Below are 22661 nucleotides of genomic sequence, written 5' to 3'. Positions count from 1 at the left end.
TAGAGTCAGCTTAGCAGGTGCCTAGAGTAGCTGTAAATTGTTTTCAATGAGCTCCATAAAGCCAAATCAAGATATTCTGTTCTTATCTCCATCTACTGAGTTAACATAACAGTTCTCCTTGCTTTGTTTTGTGTGAGTGTGTGTGTGTGTGTGTTTTCACAAAGGTTAGTTAATTTGTGCTGATTACCAGGTTCCATTATCTTGTCCATACTACTTTTTGGAATTGTTGTTGCCACGATTCATTCCAATAATAGGAGAATTACCATCTGGCCTTCAGCCACATCCTCCCCCCCTTTTTAGTGGATTGATTAGAATGACTAAAATGACAGTTTTCAGCATGACTGGCTGAATTCCAAAAAGTAATTAAGAGAATGGAAATGGAATGACAGGTGATGACTCATGAAAGGGAAGATGACCAGATGGATGAGGGGGGAACATTTTGGGGGACACACTAAGGCCTCACAGTGTTTTCCATGATTTCTAGCTCCAGCTGCAAAGTGTTCTATGTATACAGACAACTCTCTGTTACCCAGGCTCATTTAGATATGTGTGGGACACGCCACCATCCTGCTTCTGCTTCAGACTCTGGCCATAAGCATCTCAGATCACATGGGAGGCATAGAGAGACACACATGACCAGCCCTTTGGTGCTCTTGCTGCGAAGCTCTCCCATAAAAAGAAAAAAAAGAAATCAGTAGGCAGAAGATTGACATAAAAAGCCAATATGATATTTTGAGAATACTTACAAATAGGTTTTATGTATCTTGTTGGGCTGTTCCTGCCTTCTTTTTGCCTTAAATAACTGAGAGTTTTCTGTATTTAGTTGAAAATGCTATTCCTAAAATGTTCTTTAAAATGATTAGATGCAGGACCAAGCAGCCACATGCTCTGTGGTTGGAAGAAAGAGAAAGGCATCTATCTGGCCACTAACCGATGGATGGGACCAGCATCGGCCGGGACCTCTGAGGACCAGCACTGCCATGGGGGAACCTGCGACCCATGTGATCCACCCTGTCAGCCCGTCCTGCAGACACTGGGTTCCCTAAAATCTGAAGACAAAACAACAAAGTCATAAGTTTTGCCAACCTTGGGAACAAAAGAATTAAGTTAGCCAAATCAATTCAAGTTGGAAGCAGAAGCTGTAAAGGCAACTAAACTTAGCTTTTAACTGAAAGGTTAGCTGAATGACCTGGAAGAGAAAAAAAGCCATTCACCCCAGGACCGCGTGCTCTACATCAGAGTTGCTTTTTCACATGCGGTGGGAGTGGGGCAGATGTAATCCCTTGGAAGGTGTTTTTTTTTTTTTTTTTTTTTGCTGCTACTGCTGCTGAAGCCAAATATTTGGGGCCAAAGTGACAATGATTTAAATACAACTCATCACACCTTTGCCACCTCTGGCCAACTGAAACGTCACCTAGTTTCCACATGCCATGCCCCTGCCCAGCAGCTGTCACAAAAGTGGGGAAACACTGCAGTTCCAAATGTCCCACTTGGGTAAAGGTTGTATGTGAGGTTTCCAAAAACTCAAAGACGGAACTTTGTGTAAGTTACCAGCTTTGAAACTCGTGGCAATGTCTAAGGCCTAATCTGAAGACACGGGTAGTGTTCTATGGTGGACTTGGATGGGTCTTCTTTCTGGGTAGGTTCACCTCCAATTTAGACTAAAAAGGTTGGAACTGGTTAATGAGAATCAAAGCAAAACCTCCAGCTCACTAGTAAGGTGAGTAAGGAAGTTCTCGTTCTCGGGAACACAGGAGTGAACAATGGGAAGGGAGTTCCAGGAGTGGACATGCTTGCTGCAGAGTGGGACACACGCCTGGCCACATGTGGTGGGTGTCCTGGGGTGCGATTGGCGCCCTCTTGTGGACCCATCACAAAGTGCACGGGCTCAGACCTGGGCCTGAAGACCTGTGGGTGGCTCACCTGTTTTCAATGAAAAGATCAGCGGGACAGGAGCAAATGTTCTGAAAAGAGGACACAATATAGAGATGAATGAAGCCTGGAGGGAATCCCTGCACTCAGAAACCAACTAGCAAAACCCATGGGATGGGCAGGGGACTTATCTATAGCTACAGACAAAGGCTGATAATAGCAAATTCATTCTGGAAACTGCGGATGCAGAAAAAAATGGGGGAAGAGGGACAAAAAACCTTGGAAACAATATGCAAAAATGGATTTCTTCAATAATTGTTCTCCATTTTTTTCAGTTATGGGTGAAGGCCAAAAAACTTAAAAAACCCCAAACAAGAAGAAAAAACCCTTCAATAATCCTAGTAGTCATAAGTAAGTCCCTGGGCCGGCCCGTGGATCACTCGTGAGAGTGTGGTGCTGATAACACCAAGGCCACGGGGTCGGATCCCATATAGGAATGGCTTGTTAGCTCACTGGGTGAGCATGATGCCGACAACACCAAGTCAAGGGTTAAGATCCCCTCACCGGTCATCTTTTAAAATAAATAAGTAAGTAAATGAATAAATAAATAAATAAGTCCCTAAGGATCATATGGAAAAAAATACATTTCCAAGCTTTTAGATAATTGTAGTTCAGCTAACCCTTAATTAAAATTTAGATTCAGTTGTCCTTTAATTAAAGCAGCCACAATAATCATTATTGATTCTGTAGGGGAAAATCGTTACTCTAAAGCAAAGTAAAGAGATTGCCGGCATGGTCAAAAGTTTGGGAAGCAACGAGATTAAGAAATCAAAAATGCAAGGAAACTAAAGACAGCCAGCAGAGAGATTCCCCAGGGGTGGACACCAAAAAATAAAATGAAAAAGCGAGGGAGGAATGAAAATGGATTGGTCTGGCAAGCGGATGTGGAAAGGGAGTGTATTTCACACACCAAAGGACCCTCTGCACCTCTGGGAGGTGGTTTTGCATGTTGGATGGGTGCCCTGCAGTCGGGCATTGCTACACTTTTCTTCCAGACACCCCGAAAGTCTTCACGATCAGTAGACCCATCCCAGCCGTACTTCCCGGGTATGGATCTCTGTGAGCTGGGCTGAGCATTGTTACTCCTGATGATGTCACTGGAGTCCACTTGCTCACCAAAGTCCTCTTCGATGCTGCTTTGCCGGGTCAGTGTCCGCCGCCGGGCCAGTAAAGGCCTAAGGCTCCTCCTGCAGGGACAGTGTGCTGGGCCTGGGCTGCACTTAGCCGTGGTGTTCCTGAAACTGAACCGCAGTTCTTCTTCCTCACTGCCACAGTCCAGGCCACTGTCCGGGCTTCTGGTGGCAAATCGACTGAACCGGCAGCCTCTGTCTTCAAGAAGGAAATCCTCTGCGTGGGGGGTGGCCTCCAATCCCCTGTCTCTTGCAGGGAACCAGGAGCCCTGTGGGGCCTCATCGTTCCTCTGGCAGGGCCCGGGTCTGGGCTGTCCAGCCAGCCACACCCTGGCTCTGGAGGAGGACCCCAAGCCCTGTCTGTATAGCAGTTCCACATGTTCTGTGTCCTCTTCTGCTACTTCGGGGATACTGAAAAGTTTCTTACTGTGGTGAGTCTGTTGGGGAAACTCAGGCTGTTCCAAGAAAGTGCCTTCAGAGGTCCTATTCTTATAGCATTCCTTAAGGGGATGGTATGTTTAAAAACAGGTGCCGAAAAAACAGTGTGTGATCAAACATGAAGTGGGAGCAAAGGGAAGGAAAGAAAATACAGACAGAATTAGTCTTGGAGGCAATGAGGGCACAGAAACATGCTTCTGCTTGTGGAAGGGCCAGTGGCATGCTCTGGCTGGGGCTCTGGAATGGAAACAGAATGGGTTACATGGATGGCACGAAGGCAGAGGACAGGGCACACGCACAACCAGCAGGACTATGGCCAGAGCCAGACACATGCAGCTAAACCAAGGAGGGAAGCAGCAGCCTAGACACAGGGCTGTTTGGGGGTGCCAGGCAGGGGAAAATGGGGTAAGGAGGCTTCACAGCAACCATGGGGCTATTGCTCTGTGAGGTGGCCATGCCCAGGGTTGGGGGAGATCTACACTCACTGGCTGCATCCTCAGTGACGCAAAGGCAGCTACCATTAGATGCCAAGCATGACTAGAGGCAGCTCACCAGACAGGTACCCCACCCCATGCCTGGCTAGCCCTCTCTATTTCCTTCCAGCACTAGTGCCACCTGAAGTCCTTCTTTCTCGTTTGCTGCAACCTTTCTCCCTGGCTAAAACATAAGCTGTGTGAGGCTGGTGCCTTGTCACGTAGCACTGTGTCCCCAGTCCCAAGAACAGTGCCCAACATGAACGTCAGCAAGGGACTGAGGTCTGTCTGCCCATCCTCTGCATCCTCTGCACTTTGAGGTCACCAGTGCCTGGTGTAGAGCTGGCCACACCCAGGGGGTTCCTTAATAGTCACAGAATTTATCATGCCCAGATGGAATAATACCTGTCTGCCAATGTATCATTCTCTCTGCCAGAAACAGCCCTCAACCTCATTCTCTATCTGTAAAAAGTGTCTTGGTGCTCAGCGACACTCCCAGCTGGTCTCTCTTTTGAGGGACTCACCAACTGTCCAGGCAAAGCTGCCCTTCTCCTTCCCTGTTGTGGGCTCCAGGAGGCATGCTGGAGACAAACCACGTGGCATGTCATGACTGGCCGACCTCCCTGCCCCCTTGGACCGTGGGCTCCTAGAGCTTCAGCCACATTGGATGGACTAAATGTAGGGTCTGCCGTGTGCAAGGAACTCGCCATAGGCCAGGTGCAGAGACGAGTGGGCTTACGCCCTGCAGCTGCTGTGTCTGTCCCCTTTGCTAACACCATATTCTGGGAATGTCGGCCAATATCGAGTAAGGAAGGACAGCTGAAACAGAACCATCCTCAGAGTACAGGGTGACCCTGGGTGTCTTCCAGGGCAGGCAGGTAATGGGAGGAGTGAACTAGTCCCAGGGATCCAACATGAGCCCGTTCCCATCAGGAACCGGCTCAGCAGCAGCTAATCCCTACCATGTAAGGACGTGAGCCCGGTGTGGCTGGATCTCCAAACTACATCTTATAATTTCTAAAGAGAATCCAGAAATCCAGGCCAGCCTGTAAAATCTCCTGGTTTTCAAAGACAACAGTGTGTGGGCAAGAGAAGTGAGCCTGCCACCCACCTGCCACCTGTGATCCCTGCGGGGCTGTTTCTAAAAGGGTAGAGGGGTGGGGGTGGGGCTTGTGGGGCTCATCCATATGGTGTTTTAATGAATTCCCCGAGGAAGGAAGGCAACTTTTCATTTCTTTGCTGAACAATGCTCAGGAAGCACCATCCCAGCAGCTTCCTCTATCAGAAGGAAAAGCATCATGGAAAGTCAGAAGAAGAGGTGCGTTACTCACCTGGCCCAGTGTGTAAGCATGTTCAGGTAGCTTTTGGTTCTGGGCACAGAATGGGAAGTTACATGGGGGCCACACTGAACCACTCAGGAAAGGCCAGTGTGAAGCCTGCTCCATGTCACCTGGGGGCTGGGAGTAGGGGTGGGGGACACTGGGAATAGCAGGAGCTGCAAACATGCAGGATTTGCATAGGGATCTGGCATGTTCTTTGGAGACAGGACACCCAAAGCCCTGCCAGCGGCCTTTGCTGGGAGAACATAAGTCAGTCTTGTCTATGCAAGTAGGCACCAAGTTGGCAGCCAGATTTGGATGTTGCCTCCTGTCCACCATTCAAAATGCACACTCTGTGTTCTTGGAGGAATGCAGTACTAGAGTGCCTCATCCCACTACGAAATTTTCCTCTCCAAGGCCTTTTTAGTTTTGAAAACCCACAAAGACCCTACAAGTTGTTGGCCTTTCGCCTGTCTCCCCCACTAGATTGGGGACTGCTGGAAGGTGGGGGCCACCCCCACCCCCACACCCCAACTAGCACAGGGCCTGGTGCACAGAGGTGGAAGCTCGCCTGCTCGGTGAACAAATAAACTCATGAGCTAGAACACATTGCTGGTCAGCAGCAGCAGCAGCGGTAAACATCCCCCCAAGGCCAGGACTGAGGGGCTGCCCCTTACTTGGTTCTAGAATGGCCTCAAGCTTAATTTTCATGACATAAGCTCCTGCTGAACCCCTTACTGATGGCCTCTGCCACAGGAGGAAGCAGGGGATGTTGGGTCACACGTGGAAGGTGGTCTGAGCAGGCCTGTGGGAGCCTCCAGACTGCCCATGCTGGGCTGTGTGATCAGACTCCCAGGACAACCATCCCTGCATGCCCAGCCCCCTTCTAACCTCACCACACTTGGCTCACTTCTCTTCTGCTCCTCCTGCTCCCCTGCTAAGCAGGGCCCCTTCAATCCTTCCTCTGAAGGAACCTGGTACAGTTCCAGCTGGCTCCACACTATCCCTTCTCTAGTCCTAGCCATGCCCTTAGCTGCTGATTCTCTCCCAGATGAGCATGTGAAAGTGGGGGTTGACTCTTCCAGTTCAATTCCACAGTGCTGGGGCCCTCCTGGGGTGTCACATGGACTCTCCCAAACTCCTTCATTCAAACCTTTTGGCAAAGAGTAGGACAGGAGGTACAGGTAGTTTCCAAATGCAAATTCAATAGTGAGAAAGAAGAGAATCCAAATCCAGGGGCTGGTTTCAGGGCGAGGCCCTTCTGGAGCCAGCCTCAGCAGCCTCAGCCAAGGGACAAGGATGGAGCTACTCCAGGTGTCCCTTCCCCCCAGCCACTGACCTTGAGGGCATTGTGGGAGGTGCCGCTGGGCCGCCTCCTGCCCCCATCTTCCAGCTGCATCTCAGAGTAGAGCTCCTCCTCATCCTCCTCCATGATGTCTGAGAGGTCAGACCCCCGGCTGCTCTCCGTGTGGTAGTCATCTCCATGGCAACAGTGGGGCTGAGGGCCAAGCACAGGAGAGAGTGAAGAAATAGCCTCTCAACACCAGGAGGCTCTCCCAGTGTCCTGGAGGCTCCCCTTGCTGTCCTTGCTTATGCACCTAGAGCTGCATGTTGGTGGGTGCATGCCCCTCATGGGAGAGGTAAGAAAAATGTGCCTGGACAAAGAACATACTCATCCAAGCCATGAGAACAGCAGAGATAGGACCAGCACAGGTCTCCCAGTTCCAACAGGCATAGAAATGCTTGGGCTCTGGACAAGACAGGAAACCCACCAGGGCTTATAAGACACATGGGCAAAGTGCTCTATTTCTGGGGACCATCAGCCTCTCCAATGTACTGGCTAGACAAAGGCTCAAGCCAGAGGTTGCAAACTCAGAGGACAATAGGGATCAGGGCCATATTGCATGTGTGCACTGGACCTGATGTCTTGAAAGAGAGAGTGGTGGGGCTGGTAGTAAAGTGAGGTGTAAATGCACTATATAAAAGCATTCTTTAATGTTTTTGAAAAATACTGTCATCTGAAATACACACACATGGGGCTGGCTAGTGAGCTCAGTTGGTTAGTGTGTGGTGTTATAACACCAAGATCAAGGGTTCAGATCCCCATACCAGCCAGCTGCCAAAAAAAAAAAAAAAAAAATCCTGAAGTACACACACACACACACACACACACACACACACACACACACACACACAGACATTGGCAGATGGCCTGGTGTGGCAGGAGACAAAGCCCTTGCACAAGAAGCAGGTTCACTCTGCGCCCACAGGGTCCCAGACACCATATAAAGGTTGTTCAAATGGGGAGGGGGACAGGGAAGAGGCTGGGGACAGCAGAAAAGGTTTAACAAAAAAAAGTGTCCTTTAAAATTAAGTGAATGTTTGGTAACTTGCCAACTCTGAGACCCAACAACCCTGGTGGCCCCTCACAATGATGGTGCCATTGAAGTTCCACAGCTGTGTTTTCACTTACAACAAAGCACTTCATCATTCAATAACTCCAGTATTTAAAGCAAAGTAAGCAATTTTTCAGCAACTCAAACTACACAGTCTGATGAGCTCAGATTTATGAGAGCAATACATCCATAAAGATATTCTGTATTGCTAGATGGTGTTGATTAAAAACACTTTATTTTGCTGATGGGCGGCAAGACAAATGCATTTAATAGCAATCCTCAACATATTTATTAAAAATACCCTGGATTCTATTACTAACCTACATAGAGACATGTAAGCACAGGAAGTTCATGGCCTGCTGAGGAGGAGATTGCATGAGCACCACAGGCAGAATGTTCCGCCCGCACTGTGCCCACGAGAGGGCAGATGGGAGCAGTCTCAGCGGAGCAGTCTGCAGCATCAGCATCTGAACTTGCTCCAACCCTAATTCTTTCAATCAGCTGCCAAGTGGAAGACATAAAAGTGGATTGATTTGAAATGAATAAACAAATATCAGATTGGTTTTAATGAGGTCTTCCCAAGGCATTCAGGGAACTCCCCTACATGAGAACACAGTCTCATTTCATTCAAATCCAGAGATTAGTTAGGGATTAACTCATAGAATGGAAGGAACCATCTATTGTTTGCCAAATACTTTAGGTCATTCTCTCTATCCTTAGAAGAGTCCTGTAAGCAAAGGGTGATCATCACCGTTATAGGATGTAGAGTGGCTTGCTCGAGGTGACCAGCTTGTAAGGGATGGGTCTGGGACCAAGGTCCAGGTCTGAGGACTCCAAGCCCAAGTGCTGCCACCCATCTCTGCCCAGCAGCTGTCTTTTCCTTGGGGGACACACGGCATTGCCCTTCAGTCCTCGGTTGAGGATGCAGCAGTTAGGCAAACTTTCCTGGGAATAGGGAGGCACCCGGGGAGACGTGTTGAACCCCAGCATCCAACAGGAGGTTTATGGCTATGAATTCCACTTACAAAGAAGCTGAGGTAAAGCCCCCTCCAACGAGAGAGGATTTTTAAACATCACTATAAAAAATTTCAATCTTGGAGCTCAGCAAACCATCCTCCCCCTCACCAAAATAAAAATCCCAAATTAAATTCCCACTTAAAAGCCTATTTCCTTTTCTCAGATTTAATAAGGGTACAAACTTTAAGTTATAAGATGAACAAGTCCTTGGGATCTAGTGTACAGCGTGGGTAGTGGTGGATGTGCTAATCAACATGACTGTGACAATCGTTATACAATGTGTATGCGTATCACATCATTACATTGTGTATCTTGAATATATACAATCTTTATTTGTCAATGACATTTTAAAATAAAAAATACAGTTATGCACTGTATAACAATGTTTCAGTCAACGTCGGACTGCATGTTCGATGGTGGCACCAGAAGATTATAATACCATACTTTTACTGTATCTTTTCTATGTTTGGATACACAAGTATTTACCATTGTATTACAGTTGCCTGCAGTATTCATTATGGTAACATGCTGTACAGGTGTGTAGTCTGGAGCAATAGGCTGTGCTATATAGTCTAGGTGTTCGGTAGGCTATGCCATTTAGGTTTATGTAAGTGCACCGTATGATGTACAATGATGAAATCTAGGTGGTTTCATCTAGGGTGCATTTTTGGAATGTATCCCCATTGTTAAGAGAAATATGACTGTAGATATAAAAATATGTTATTTATTGGTATGCTGAGCATTTCTCATTGTGGATCTACTAATGAAGTACATTTGCAATATTAGGAGAATGGAGGTAATTTTTTCAGGGCAAATATGTCGGGTACCCTACCTCTCCCTTCTTACATTCATTAATTCAACAAATATTTATTGAGTCTTACTGTGTATGACATGCTAGAGGTACAGTAGTCAACTAGAGGTCGAAGCTTCTGCTCACTGGAATGTCAGGTTTGCTGAGTGTATGAAAGAACAGGAGGGGCTGAGGAAGTGGGTGAAGGGGGCTGTGGGAAGTGGAGTGGTCGGGAAGTGGCAGATATTACTGGATTAACATTTGTACGAACTGAATTTTTTTCTCCCCACAAATTTGTATTTTGATAACCTAACTGCCAGTGTGACTTTACAAGGGTACTTCAAAAAGTTCATGGAAAGATTTGTAGTATTTTTTTAATTCTATTTTTCCAGGAACTTTTTGAAGTACATTCGTATTTGGAGATAGGATCTTTAAAGAAATGATTAAGACTGAACAGCCCGAGGCGGCAGCGCCGAGAACACGGAAGGCAACAAACCAGAGACAGAGCGAGCGCCCGACCTGGCACAGCACTGTGAGTGATCCCTGGCAAAGCTCTGTTCGGGGGGTGGTTGCCCACCCGGCTCCCGCCTGCACCACCAGGCCACTCACTGCCCCAGTGCTGCCTCCATTTTCCCAGGTGCGGGCAGCTCCGCCCTGATCGGCCATCACTGAGCCCATTTGCTTGGCCTGGCGCGGGGCTTTCCGGACCCTGCGGGCCGGCCTCCTCTCCCACTCCCTCCGCGGTTCTCTGGCCGGGCTGGGGGTGTGGGGCGTCCCGACCAGTGTTGGGAGGGCTAGGAAATACGGGCGGGCCGACTGTCACTCCACCACACCCTGGACTCCGGCCCGGTAAACTTCCTGTTACTGGGAGGCAGATACCATCTCTGCGACCACCAGTTTGGAAAAAAGCCTAACGAATTTCTGGTTGGGAATAGTGTGGTAGGAGAGTTCCCAGGTCCGCTAGAACCTGCCGGAGAGCAGGCTGCAGGCGGGCACTAGACTCGGTTAATACCGGGGGGATACAAAGGTGAACAAGACCCGAGAAAGATCTACACAGTGCTACAAAGGCACCCAGAGAGACCGGTCGTCTGTGCCTAGCAGAAACCTGGTAGACTTCCTGGGCGAGGCGGTGCTGAGCAGGGTCTTGAAGGCCCAGCTGATAGACGAGGGGTGCAGAAGACACACCCCAGCCCAGCACAGTGTGCACAGAGGGGGGAGACGTGCAGCCAGGGAGGCGGAGACTCGACAGAAACCACACACCCGGTGGGGTCGCCACTGCACGATCTAACAGCCTGGGCCAGAGCACACGGAACGGGGAGAAGTCCTGTACAGAAAGTGAAAGCTCAACAGAGATCACACACCCTGTGGTGCGTGATCCACCAGCCCAGCAGAGTACAAGCTGACCAGAAAGGTGGATCCCCGGAGAAGCCCAAGACCCGAGGCAACCACACACACAAGACACTAGAGGCCAACTGAGCAGTCACGGCGGGAGCCATACCAAATTGGCAACCACAGCAACATCCTAGTTAGTCATTAGTCTCAAACCGGTGGACTGTGAAACCCCCTGACACAATGAATAAACACCAAAAAAAAGACACCAGAAATACAAAAAATCAAGAAAGTACACCACCAAAAGTTAATAAATCTCATACTCTAGATCCTATAGAACAAGAAGCCCTTGAAATAACTGACAAGGAATTTCGAGTGATAATTCTAAGGAAACTGAATGAGATACAAGAAAACTCAGCTAGACATCATGATGAAATGAGGAAAAGTATACAGGATCTGAAAGAGGAAATATACAAGGAAATCAATGTTCTGAAAAAAAATGTAGCAGAACTTGCTGAACTGAAGAAGTTATTCAGCGAAATAAAAAACACAACGGAGAGTTTAACCAGCAGGCTTGTCGAAGTTGAAGAGAGAACCTCTGAACTTGAAGATGGGCTGTTTGAAATAACACAAGCAGACAAAAAGAAAGAAAAAAGAATCAAGGACATGGAAGAAAATCTGAGAGAGATATCAGACAACCTCAAGCGCTCAAATATCCGAGTCATGGGTATTCCAGAAGGGGAGGAAAATGGAGATTCCATTGAAAACATATTCAACAAAATAGTGGCAGAAAACTTCCCAGGTATAGGAAAAATCACAGATCTTCAGATCCAGGAAGCTCAACGATCTCCAAATGTATTCAACCCAAAAAGGCCTTCTCCAAGACATGTCATAGTCAAATTGGCAAAACTCAGAGACAAAGAGAGAATCTTAAAAGCTGCAAGAGAGAAGCGTCAAATCACCTATAAGGGAACCCCAATCAGGTTAACATCAGACTTTTCATCACAAACCCTAAAAGCTAGAAAGGAATGGGATGATATTTTCAAAATACTAAAAGACAAAGATTGCCAGCCAAGAATACTCTACCCTGCAAGGCTATCCTTCCGAAATGAGGGGCAAATAGTATATTTCTCAGACAAACAAAAACTGCGGGAGTTCACTACCACAAGACCACCCTTACAAGAAATCCTCAAGGGAGTACTGGGTTTGGTTCCTGAAAAATAACTACCACTGCCATAAAAACCTAAGAAAAATCTAAACCCGCTAGTACAATAAAAATGGCATTCATGAAGAGAAAACAAGCTAACAAAAACACTATCTACAACCTAAGGAACCAACAAACAAAGAAACCAAACAGTAAATCAGAAAGCAAGGAACAAAAGACACCTAAGACAACCAAACAACCAATAAAATGCTAGGAATAAATCAACACCTTTCAATAACAACTCTTAATGTTAAAGGCTTAAATTCCCCAATTAAAAGACACAGACTGGCTGACTGGATCAAAAAGCAGGACCCAACTATATGCTGCCTACAAGAGACCCACCTCACCCATAAAGATTCACACAGACTAAGAGTGAAAGGATGGAAAAAGATTTACCATGCAAACAGAAAAGAAAAACGAGCTGGAGTGGCTATTCTTATATCTGACAAAATAGACTTTAAACTAAAAACCATAAAAAGAGACAATGAGGGACACTACTTAATGATAAAAGGACTGATCCATCAAGAAGACATAACAATCATAAATATGTACGCACCCAATGTTGGAGCAGCCAGATTTATAAAACAAACTCTATTAGACCTAAAGAAGGAAATAGACACTAATACCATAATAGCAGGGGACCTGAACACTCCACTGTCAATATTAGACAGATCATCTAGGCAAAGAATCAGTAGAGAAACACAAGATCTAAACAAGACTCTAGACCAATTGGAATTGGCAGATATCTACAGAACATTCCACCCCACAACCTCAGAATATTCATTCTTCTCATCAGCACATGGATCATTCTCCAGGATAGATCACATATTAGGTCACAAATCAAGTCTCAATAAATTCAAAAAAATTGGAATTATCCCATGTATCTTCTCAGACCACAATGGATTAAAACTAGAAATTAATAACAAACAAAACTTTGGAAACTATACAAACACATGGAAATTAAACAGCATTCTACTTAATGACATATGGGTCCAAGAAGAAATCAAGCAGGAAATCAAAAAGTTTATTGAAACTAATGAAAACAATGATACATCATACCAAAACCTGTGGGATACTGCAAAAGCAGTATTGAGGGGAAAATTTATTGCATTAAATGCTCACTTCAGAAGAATGGAAAGATGGCAAGTGAACAACCTAACACTTCACCTTAAAGAACTAGAAAAACAAGAACAATCCAATCCTAAAGTTAGCAGACGGAAAGAAATCATTAAGATCAGAGCAGAACTGAATGAAATTGAAAACCAAAAAACAATTCAAAAGATCAACGAATCAAAAAGTTGGTTTTTTGAAAAGATAAATAAAATTGACAAACCATTAGCATGGCTAACAAAAAAAAGAAGAGAGAAGACTCAAATAACAAAAATTAGAAATGAAAAAGGCGATATTACAACTGATTCATCTGAAATACAAGGAATCATTCGCGACTACTATAAACAACTATACGCCAACAAATTTGAAAATCTGGAGGAAATGGATAAATTTCTGGACACACACAAGCTCCCAAAACTGAACCGTGAAGACGTAGAAAATTTGAACAGACCAATAACAATAAAGGAGATTGAAGCTGTTATCAGAAGGCTCCCAACAAAGAAAAGCCCAGGACCAGATGGATTCACAGCAGAATTTTACCAAACATTCAAAGAGGAATTGACACCGATTCTTTACAAACTATTCCAAAAGATTGAAATGGACGCAAATCTCCCAAACTCATTCTATGAAGCAAACATCATCCTGATACCAAAACCAGGTAAAGATATAACCAAAAAAGAAAACTACAGGCCGATATCCTTGATGAATATAGATGCAAAAATCCTCACTAAAATACTAGCAAACAGAATACAGCAACACATACGAAAAATTATTCATCACGATCAAGTGGGATTCATCCCAGGGATGCAAGGTTGGTTCAACATACGCAAATCAATAAATGTGATACACCATATTAATAAACTCAAACACAAGGACCATATGATCATCTCTATAGATGCTGAAAAAGCATTTGATAAAGTTCAGCACTCATTCATGACAAAGACCCTCTATAAGTTAGGTATGGAGGGAAAGTATCTCAACATAATTAAAGCCATATATGACAAACCCACTGCCAATATCATCCTGAATGGGGAAAAGCTGAAAGCTTTTCCCTTAAGAACAGGCACTAGACAAGGATGCCCACTCTCACCACTTCTATTCAACATAGTGTTGGAAGTACTAGCCAGAGCAATCAGAGAAGAGAAGGAAATAAAGGGCATCCAGATTGGAAAAGATGAAGTCAAACTGTCCCTGTTTGCAGATGACATGATCCTATATATCGGACAGCCTAAAACCTCTACAAAAAAACTGTTGGAATTGATAAATGATTTCAGCACAGTAGCAGGATACAAAATCAACACACAAAAATCAGTAGCATTTCTTTTCTCCAATAGTGAACATGCAGAAGGAGAAATCAAGAAAGCCTGCCCATTTACAATAGCCACCAAAAAAATAAAATACTTAGGAATTGAGTTAACCAAGGAGGTGAAAAATCTCTATAATGAGAACTACAAACCACTGCTGAGAGAAATTAGAGAGGATACAAGAAGATGGAAAGATATTCCATGCTCTTGGATTGGAAGAATCAACATAGTGAAAATGTCCATACTACCCAAAGTGATATACAAATTCAATGCAATCCCCATCAAAATTCCAAAGACATTTTTCTCAGAAATGGAAAAAACTATTCAGACATTTATATGGAACAATAAAAGACCACGAATAGCCAAAGCAATGCTGAGCAAAAAAAATAAAGCTGGAGGCATAACACTACCTGACTTTAAGCTATACTACAAAGCTATAATAACCAAAACAGTATGGTACTGGCATAAAAACAGACACACTGACCAATGGAATAGAATAGAGAATCCAGAAATCAACCCACACACTTACTGCCATCTGATCTTTGACAAAGGCACCAAGCCTATTCAGTGGCGAAGGGACTGCCTCTTCAGCAAGTGGTGCTGGGATAACTGGATATCCATATGCAGGAGAATGAAACTAGATCCATACCTCTCACCGTATACTAAAATCAACTCAAAATGGATTAAGGATTTAAATATACACCCTGAGACAATAAAACTTCTTAAAGAAAACATAGGAGAAACACTTCAGGAAATAGGACTGGGCACAGACTTCATGAATACAACCCCAAAAGCACGGGCAACCAAAGGAAAAATAAACAAATGGGATTATATCAAACTAAAAAGCTTCTGCACAGCAAAAGAAACAATTAAAAGAGTTAAAAGACAACCAACAGAGTGGGAGAAAATATTTGCAAAATATACATCTGACAAAGGATTAATATCCAGAATATATAAGGAACTCAAACAACTGTACAAGAAGAAAACAAGCAACCCAATTAAAAAATGGGCAAAAGAGCTAAGTAGGCATTTCTCTAAGGAAGATATCCAAATGGCCAACAGACATATGAAAAAATGCTCAACATCACTCAGCATCCGGGAAATGCAAATCAAAACCACATTGAGATACCATCTAACCCCAGTTAGGATGGCTAAAATCCAAAAGACTCTGAACGATAAATGCTGGCGAGGCTGCGGAGAAAAAGGAACTCTCATACATTGTTGGTGGGACTGCAAAATGGTGCAGCCTCTATGGAAAATGGTATGGAGGTTCCTTAAACAATTGCAAATAGATCTACCATACGACCCAGCCATCCCACTGTTGGGAATATACCCAGAGGAATGGAAATCATCAAGTCGAAGGTATACCTGTTCCCCAATGTTCATCGCAGCACTCTTTACAATAGCCAAGAGTTGGAACCAGCCCAAATGCCCATCATCAGATGAGTGGATACGGAAAATGTGGTACATCTACACAATGGAATACTACTCAGCTATAAAAACGAATGAAATACTGCCATTTGCAACAACATGGATGGACCTTGAGAGAATTATATTAAGTGAAACAAGTCAGGCACAGAAAGAGAAATACCACATGTTCTCACTTATTGGAGGGAGCTAAAAATTAATATATAAATTCACACACACACATACACACACACACACATACCGGGGGGGGGGAAGAAGATATAACAACCACAATTATTTGAAGTTGATACAACAAGCAAACAGAAAGGACATTGTCGGGGGGGGGGAGGGTGAAGGGAGGGAGGTTTGGTGATGGGAAGCAATAATCAGCTACAATGTATATCGACAAAATAAAATTTAAAAAAAAAAAAGGAAAAAAATAAAAAAATAAAAAAAAAATAAAATCATAAAAAAAAAAATAAATAAAAATAAAGAAATGATTAAGATTAAATGAGGTCATAGGGTGGGGCCCTCATCCAATGTGCCTGTTGACCTTGTAAGAAGAGAAAAAGATACCAGGGATGTACACAGAGAAAAGGCCATGTGAGGACCCAGGGAGAAAGCAGCTGTCTACAATTCAAGGAGAGAAGCCTCAGGAGAAATGAACCTTGATCTTGGACTTCCAGCCTCCAGAAATATGAGAAGTAAATTTCTGTTGCTTAAGCCATCTGATCTGTGGTATTTTGTTATGGCATCCCAAGCTGACCAATACAAAAGTCAACAGAAATTGTAACTTTTTCTCCTTATGTTTCCAGAACACCAATTTTGTCTGAGCATCCAGGTGTCCAAAGCCAAGAGAATAAATCATCATTGATAAACCATTCACAGGAATTCTATTCCTATCTGGGTAGCGAGCTTGTGACCCCAGTCTGCTCAGTGAGATGTAGTCGGGATTCTGATTTCCACTCATCTCTTCCTTCTTTCTTGGGATGCTGTCATATGATGATATGATTGTTGGAACTATGGCAGCCACTTTGTAACCATGAGAAAAAGGCCAAGAGAACGGAAGAGACAGAACCCAGAGCCCTGACACAACTGAGTGTCTTTCACACACTCAGCAAACCTGACAATTTTAATCTTACAGATGAAGAACCCCATGATTGGAGGAGTCAGGTGTTTACTTGTGGTGCTACAACTAGCAGCAGCAGAGCCAGAATTTGAATCCAGGTCTGTGAGATCCCAACACCCCCTTCTTATCTGGTCATCACACTGCCTTGCTGTGGAAGGGTGTAGGCTGTTCAATATCTGAGGCATCTTCAAGCTCTGACATCCCAAGGTTTAAGGCCTTTCTAGACCCTTTGCTATTCCTGATTCCTCTTGTTGTTCAATATTAGTTCTTTACACTGTTCAAGGTCATTTCTATTAGAATATGCATGATCAGAAATTGGAGATCAATCACAAATTGAATAAATTTGTTTCTTATGAGCCTGGCTCTGGTGTTTTGCTGCTCTGAGGGGAGGATACTGACAGTTTTGTTTTTGACTCTCCCATGGTGCATAACACACAGCAGATGTAGAACAAACATTTGCTCAATTAACAGAAGTGAATAAACAAATGGTAAATTTTGCCTAAATCGAGACCAGCCTAACCCTAACCTGACCCACAAAACTGCCCTCATAACCAGATACCAGCACAGAGCAGTAGGGGAGGGTGGAAGCCTCCCATTTATACTTTTGAAATTGTCCCCACATGAGGTTATATGCACAAACACTGTTAAATCTAAACTTTAAAAATCTAGTATGATTGTTGAAACCCAGGCTTGGCATCTCTTCCTCTTTCTCATGGACCCGAAAGTGGTGGGAAAGAAAAGCACTGTGTCTCTTGATTTCCAAGTGGCCTGGCCAAAGCCACTGACAACCAGGAGCTGATGGCATGGGGCCATCCGGTACTCACCTGCTTGCCAAGTTCAGACCCTTTCAGAAAGTCATCCACTGAAGCGCCCCTCCTCTTGACATCTGGAGAGTCATAGCCGTCCTCCTCATCCGAGTTGGCATACTGCCCCAAGCTGCTCCTTTCTAGGAAGATGCTCCTTTTCTCTAACTTGGAAAGAAAAAGGAAACAAACAGATGAGCTGGAGCTGTCAGGAGAGGTCGGAAGAGACACCCTGAGCCACCTGAAGTCATTCTGGGCCTCATGTTGCTCTCTCAGAGCAAATACAAAGGACTCTAGGCCACATGCCCCAGCCTCTGCTCTGGGGTTTTTCCATTAGGACACCAGGCCCAGCTCTCTCCCCTCCCCATGCTTACCAGAATTAGTTTTTACCTTTGCTTAGGGTAACTTATAGACACAAATGAAAATCTCATCTCCCTCTGTTGGTTGTCTCCATTGCCCAGCTTTAATTTTATCCATTAACATTTTCTTGAAACGGAAGACATAGAAGTGTTTTTCTTTTTTCTCCAGGCCCTCTGCAAGGAAGAGCCAGAGCCAGCAGCTCTAGGCTTTCCTGCTCTCAGCACCTGCTGTGTTCTGAATGTGTCCCCCAAAGCTCATGTGTTGGAAATGTAATCCCCAATGCAACAGCATCAGGAGGTGGGACCTCTGAGAGGTGATTAGGTCATGAGGGCTCTGCCCTCACAAATGGATTAACACAGTTATTATGGGTGTGGGTTAGTTATTATGAAAGTAGGTTAGTTATTAGGGGAGTGGGTTAGTTATTACAGACACGGGTAAGTTATTACAGGAGTAGGGCTCCTGATACAAGGATGAGTTCGACCTCCTTCCTTCTCTCTCACCCACTGTTCTGGTGCCCTTTGCTGTCCACTGTGGATGGACACAGTAGGACCCTCACCAGATGCCAGTACTTTGATATTAGACTTCCCAGCCTCCAGAACTGTGAGCAATAAATTTCTTCTCTTTATGAGTTACCCAGTCCATGGTATTCTGTTATAGCAGCTGAAAATGGACTAAGGCAGGGTTTCTTTGGGGCCTGGAGATGGGGGGTCAGTGGTGGCTGCATCCAAACAAGCAGAAGAGAAGCCCTCACCTGCCACCCCTCCCTACCCATGGAGCTTTGCCAAAGGCACCAAGTGCCCAAATTTGGAGCCTGGGCTCCTGTCTCATAAGCCAGTCAGAGCCCTAATGAGTTTGCATATTTTGAAGGATTTCCTCCAGATAAAGGTCACAAATACTTGTTTAATTTCTTTTAAGTACTAGTGGCTAAAGTTGAACAAATTAGGAGATGTCACAGAAAAGCCTGGATTTCCATTTTTGAGGAGGCACTAAGGGCACTGTCAGGGCCCCACCCTGTGAGCACAGGATTGGGGGCTGACAGCTGCTCCCCTCAAGCTGTCACATCACTGCCATCCTCTCCCCTGTCCTCACAGATGCCACTACCTATATTGCTCAGCTCCAGTCTCTCCTCAGTTTCCTTGACCTGGCCCCCAGCACTGCATAGACATCTCCAGGCTCGCTGTCCTGGTGAGACCTCACAGGCTGACCTAGCAAAGCCGAGGGCCCTGACATGGCTCGCTGCAAACGTGGGCATGCTGGCAGACAGGAGCACCAGAAGAGTGACGGAGGTTGTCCCAGGCAGGGAGGAGTGCATGGTCTAGCTTAGTTTCAGATCCTCTTACCCTAGCCCTGGAGGGGAGGAGTCACTTTATGGGCAATTTCTTAAAATTTCATGTCTTGTTGCACATATCATGTGGAATATGGCCCTACCACATTCCAATATCCCATGACCCAGAAAATGTCTAGAACTAGGCATACAATATATGCACACACATTTATATATCTGTATGCATTTCTATATGTAGGTGTCCGTATAAATGTACGTAGGTGTACAGATTATCTATGCATGTATGTCTATATGTATGTACATATGTGTATGTGTGTATCAGGAAGAGAATCTCAGGCCCCCCTCAAGTAGAAAACTCTCAGACCCTGGCACAGACCAAATCCTGCTTCTGGCCTTTTCACAGGCCACTTTCTAAGCCAGGAAGGTGCCTGGCATGTCCTGGGTTATCTGGCTACATATTCACAGAATAAAAACACATTTTAATTCAATCAAGATCAGGCACAAAACATAACCCAAGGAGAGGCTGAAGGATAAACAGAGTCCTTCCTTCCCAGCCCGGCTCTGGGCGAATGCGTTTGGAGCACTTGTCGCCACAGACTTGGTGTTGGAGGAGCGTCTCTGTCCGCACCAGGCAGGAGGACAGAATTCACCCCAGGGGCCGAGGGACCAACCGAGGGGAAGAGCCCATCCTTACCCTGCTGCTCTCGGCCACTCTCTGCGCAGCCTCCCGGGCCATGGCCTTGGCGACGGTGGTGGAGACCGGGGCGCCCTGTGGCTGCGGGAGGATCCGGCTGGGTGACGGTGACCGCCGCCCCTGCGAGCCTGGCGGCTCCAGCAGGTGGCCATGCGCGGGGGTGGGCGCCCGGCTCTGCTCCCAGGCCTCATCCATCTTGACGTGGGGACCCAGGTGTTCGTCTTTGGTATCGGGGGCTCCGGCACTTGCTAATGGCTTCGGTGTGGGAGCAGTTCTGGGGTGGGGGGTTGGAGGCACCAGGAGGTCGGGGGGAATGGCAGCAACAGAAGAGTCTATGGACTCGCCCTGTGCAGAGAAGGTCCGCACAGTCACAGCCTCGGCCTCCAGGCTCCGCAGTCGCACGAGTTCCACGGCTGTGCTGTCCGCGGTGGGGAAGATGACTTCAGCCACCTGCACACAGAGAAAGCCAGGTTACGGACTGCCCCTGCAGCTCGGGCAACGCCTCTCTCTGCGCCACCCTGAATGGGGAACTGGCCAGTCCTCCAGCCAGACTCTCGTGGCAAAGGATCAGGCCCATTGGCATTCAGCTCAAGCCCCTCTGCACAGCTGGAAAGTCTAGGAAAGTCTCAGAGGGGAAGGAAGATGAGGTTTAGAGACCCCCGGACCTAACCAGCTGCTGGAGTTTTGATAAGGACTATTAAGCAGACCCCTTTATCTTCCATCTTCAGAACCAATTCAGAAATAGATGTAGGGGCCATAGTGCATAGTGAGATCTAAATATGAGGTTATTGCTGCTGAAACTGGAGGGAGGAAAGGGGCATGGGCAGAAGCCAAAAAGGACTTCCTACTGCTATGGAGAAGGCAGTGCTCAGGCCTCTTCTGCAGTGGCAGGGCTGCCCTGAGGAGCTTCTCACACGGAGCAGGGGGAGCAGAGGGGGCGAGTGCAGGTACCCACAGGAAGCTGCTCTGGCAGAGCAGCCGGAGGTAGCTCAGGCCTCACGCACACATTGTGACTGTTTCCAAGACACCTGCTTCTGAAGGAAGGACAGGGCAGGGTGGTGGGGGAGCAGAAGGTTCTACTCCACCTGCCAGGACTGGGAGAAGGCTGAGGCTGCAGGTTCCCTGCACTGGGCATCAAGGAATCAAGGCCTAGCCACCTATTAATATACCAACCATGCAATTTGTTCAAGGAGGGACTCATTTTGGCCATCAATATCGTCTTGCCAAAAATTGGTTTGTTGAAATTAGTAAGCTAGCCACTGATTGAAGAATCCCAGATATTGGGGAACTTGAGAGAGGTGAATTTTTAATACTGGAAGGAAAACAGGAAACAGCCAGAGCAAGGCATGTAACCAATGAGGAGAGGGAGGTGGAAAGAATGCCAGAAACAAGGAAGGCACCGGAAACGAGGAAGGCACCGGAAAAGATGGAGCATCCTCAGTACTCAGGTTTGGGGTGCAAGTAATGTTTAATAAATGCTGGTGATGCTGGTGGAGTCTTTGAGGATGCTCCAGTGGTCACCCCTAGAAGAGCAGGTTGTCCCTTGTCCACTGAGAAAACGTGGCATCTGTCGCTGCTAAGTTAAGAGCCTAACACTCCCCCCCCCACAAAAAAACTCACCCTCTGCCCTTTTGCATACACGCCATAGCCGGTAACGTTTGCGCCATTGGACAACCCAGTGGGAGTCAGCATGGGAGGTTTCCAGAAGACCTGGACAGTGGCTGGGGTGACTCCAGCTTGGACAATGACATCTTGTGGGGGTGCTGGAGGACCTAGGAGGGGACAGAAGGGAACAGATGCTTTCAGGGCATGGCCCAGGCAGGTGGGCTGTGACTATGCTCTGCCTACCTCACCTGGAAACGAGATCATTTGTTAAAGTCTCCAGGGAAAAAGAACAAATCAGAAGCAGAAGTGGAAAAGCTCACGGTCGGTGACCTGGATGCACAACTGTAGTTTTTGAAAAAAAACTCAGCATTTATTCACCCTTTTCTGGGAAATGTGATCCTGAATCCTCTTTGTAGAACCACTTCCTCACCTGTTCTGGGTATGTGATTGGACAGAGCTACTCTGACCCAGGTGACTCGGGCCTGTTAGCGACACAATTGGCTCAGAGAGGAGCCAGTGAGATACTGGCATTTGGCAGATGAGCACTCCCTCCTCGCCTCACCCCTTCTTCTCTCTCTCTCTTCACTGGACTTGAGAGAACTCAAGCCTTGACCTTATCACCCGTTGTAGCACCCCATGAAATTGAGAAAAATGGAAAGATAGAGAGAGACTGGATTCAGATGAAGGCATTTGACCTGAGACTCCTGCTCTGCATGCAGACTTTTCCGTGGGAGGAGCTGACATAGCTTTTCTGTGCCTAAGCCAGTCTGCTCACTGGGTCTTGCAGGGGGAGGGGTCTTGAGCAGCTAATCCAGGCAACAAGCAAGCAGGGGCTCCTAGTGAGAGTGTGGTGGCCAGCCCTCACTCCAACACCCATGCGCAGCTCCCTTTTCTCCGGATCTGGGGAAAAACTCTCCAAATCTTCCTGTTTGGAAG

The 22661-nt window shown here is 46.2% G+C and overlaps 1 protein-coding gene across 7 annotated transcripts in view; it reads right to left on the bottom strand.

Annotated features, from left to right (window-relative positions):
- Positions 1-22661, bottom strand: part of RIMBP2 (RIMS binding protein 2) — a 109170-nt gene that overhangs the window by 27016 nt on the left and 59493 nt on the right. For 5 of the 7 annotated variants that reach the window (XM_063086735.1, XM_063086733.1, XM_063086734.1 and 2 more), the window contains 5 exons: positions 21741-21892; positions 20121-20570; positions 17803-17949; positions 6632-6790; positions 932-1049 (listed from right to left, as the gene is read on the bottom strand). In XM_063086735.1, coding sequence (XP_062942805.1) covers positions 932-1049; positions 6632-6790; positions 17803-17949; positions 20121-20570; positions 21741-21892 — 1026 coding nt within the window. Of the gene's footprint in view, positions 1-931; positions 1050-2842; positions 3563-6631; positions 6791-17802; positions 17950-20120; positions 20571-21740; positions 21893-22661 lie in introns of all 7 variants that reach the window. The other 2 variants (XM_063086731.1, XM_063086732.1) reach the window with 1 other exon arrangement.

Source organism: Cynocephalus volans, chromosome 2, assembly GCF_027409185.1.
Source record: "Cynocephalus volans isolate mCynVol1 chromosome 2, mCynVol1.pri, whole genome shotgun sequence".
NCBI classification, from domain to species: domain Eukaryota; kingdom Metazoa; phylum Chordata; class Mammalia; order Dermoptera; family Cynocephalidae; genus Cynocephalus; species Cynocephalus volans.
The sequence above is the reverse complement of the archived record's forward strand: the minus strand, read 5'-3'. Positions and strand labels throughout refer to the sequence as shown.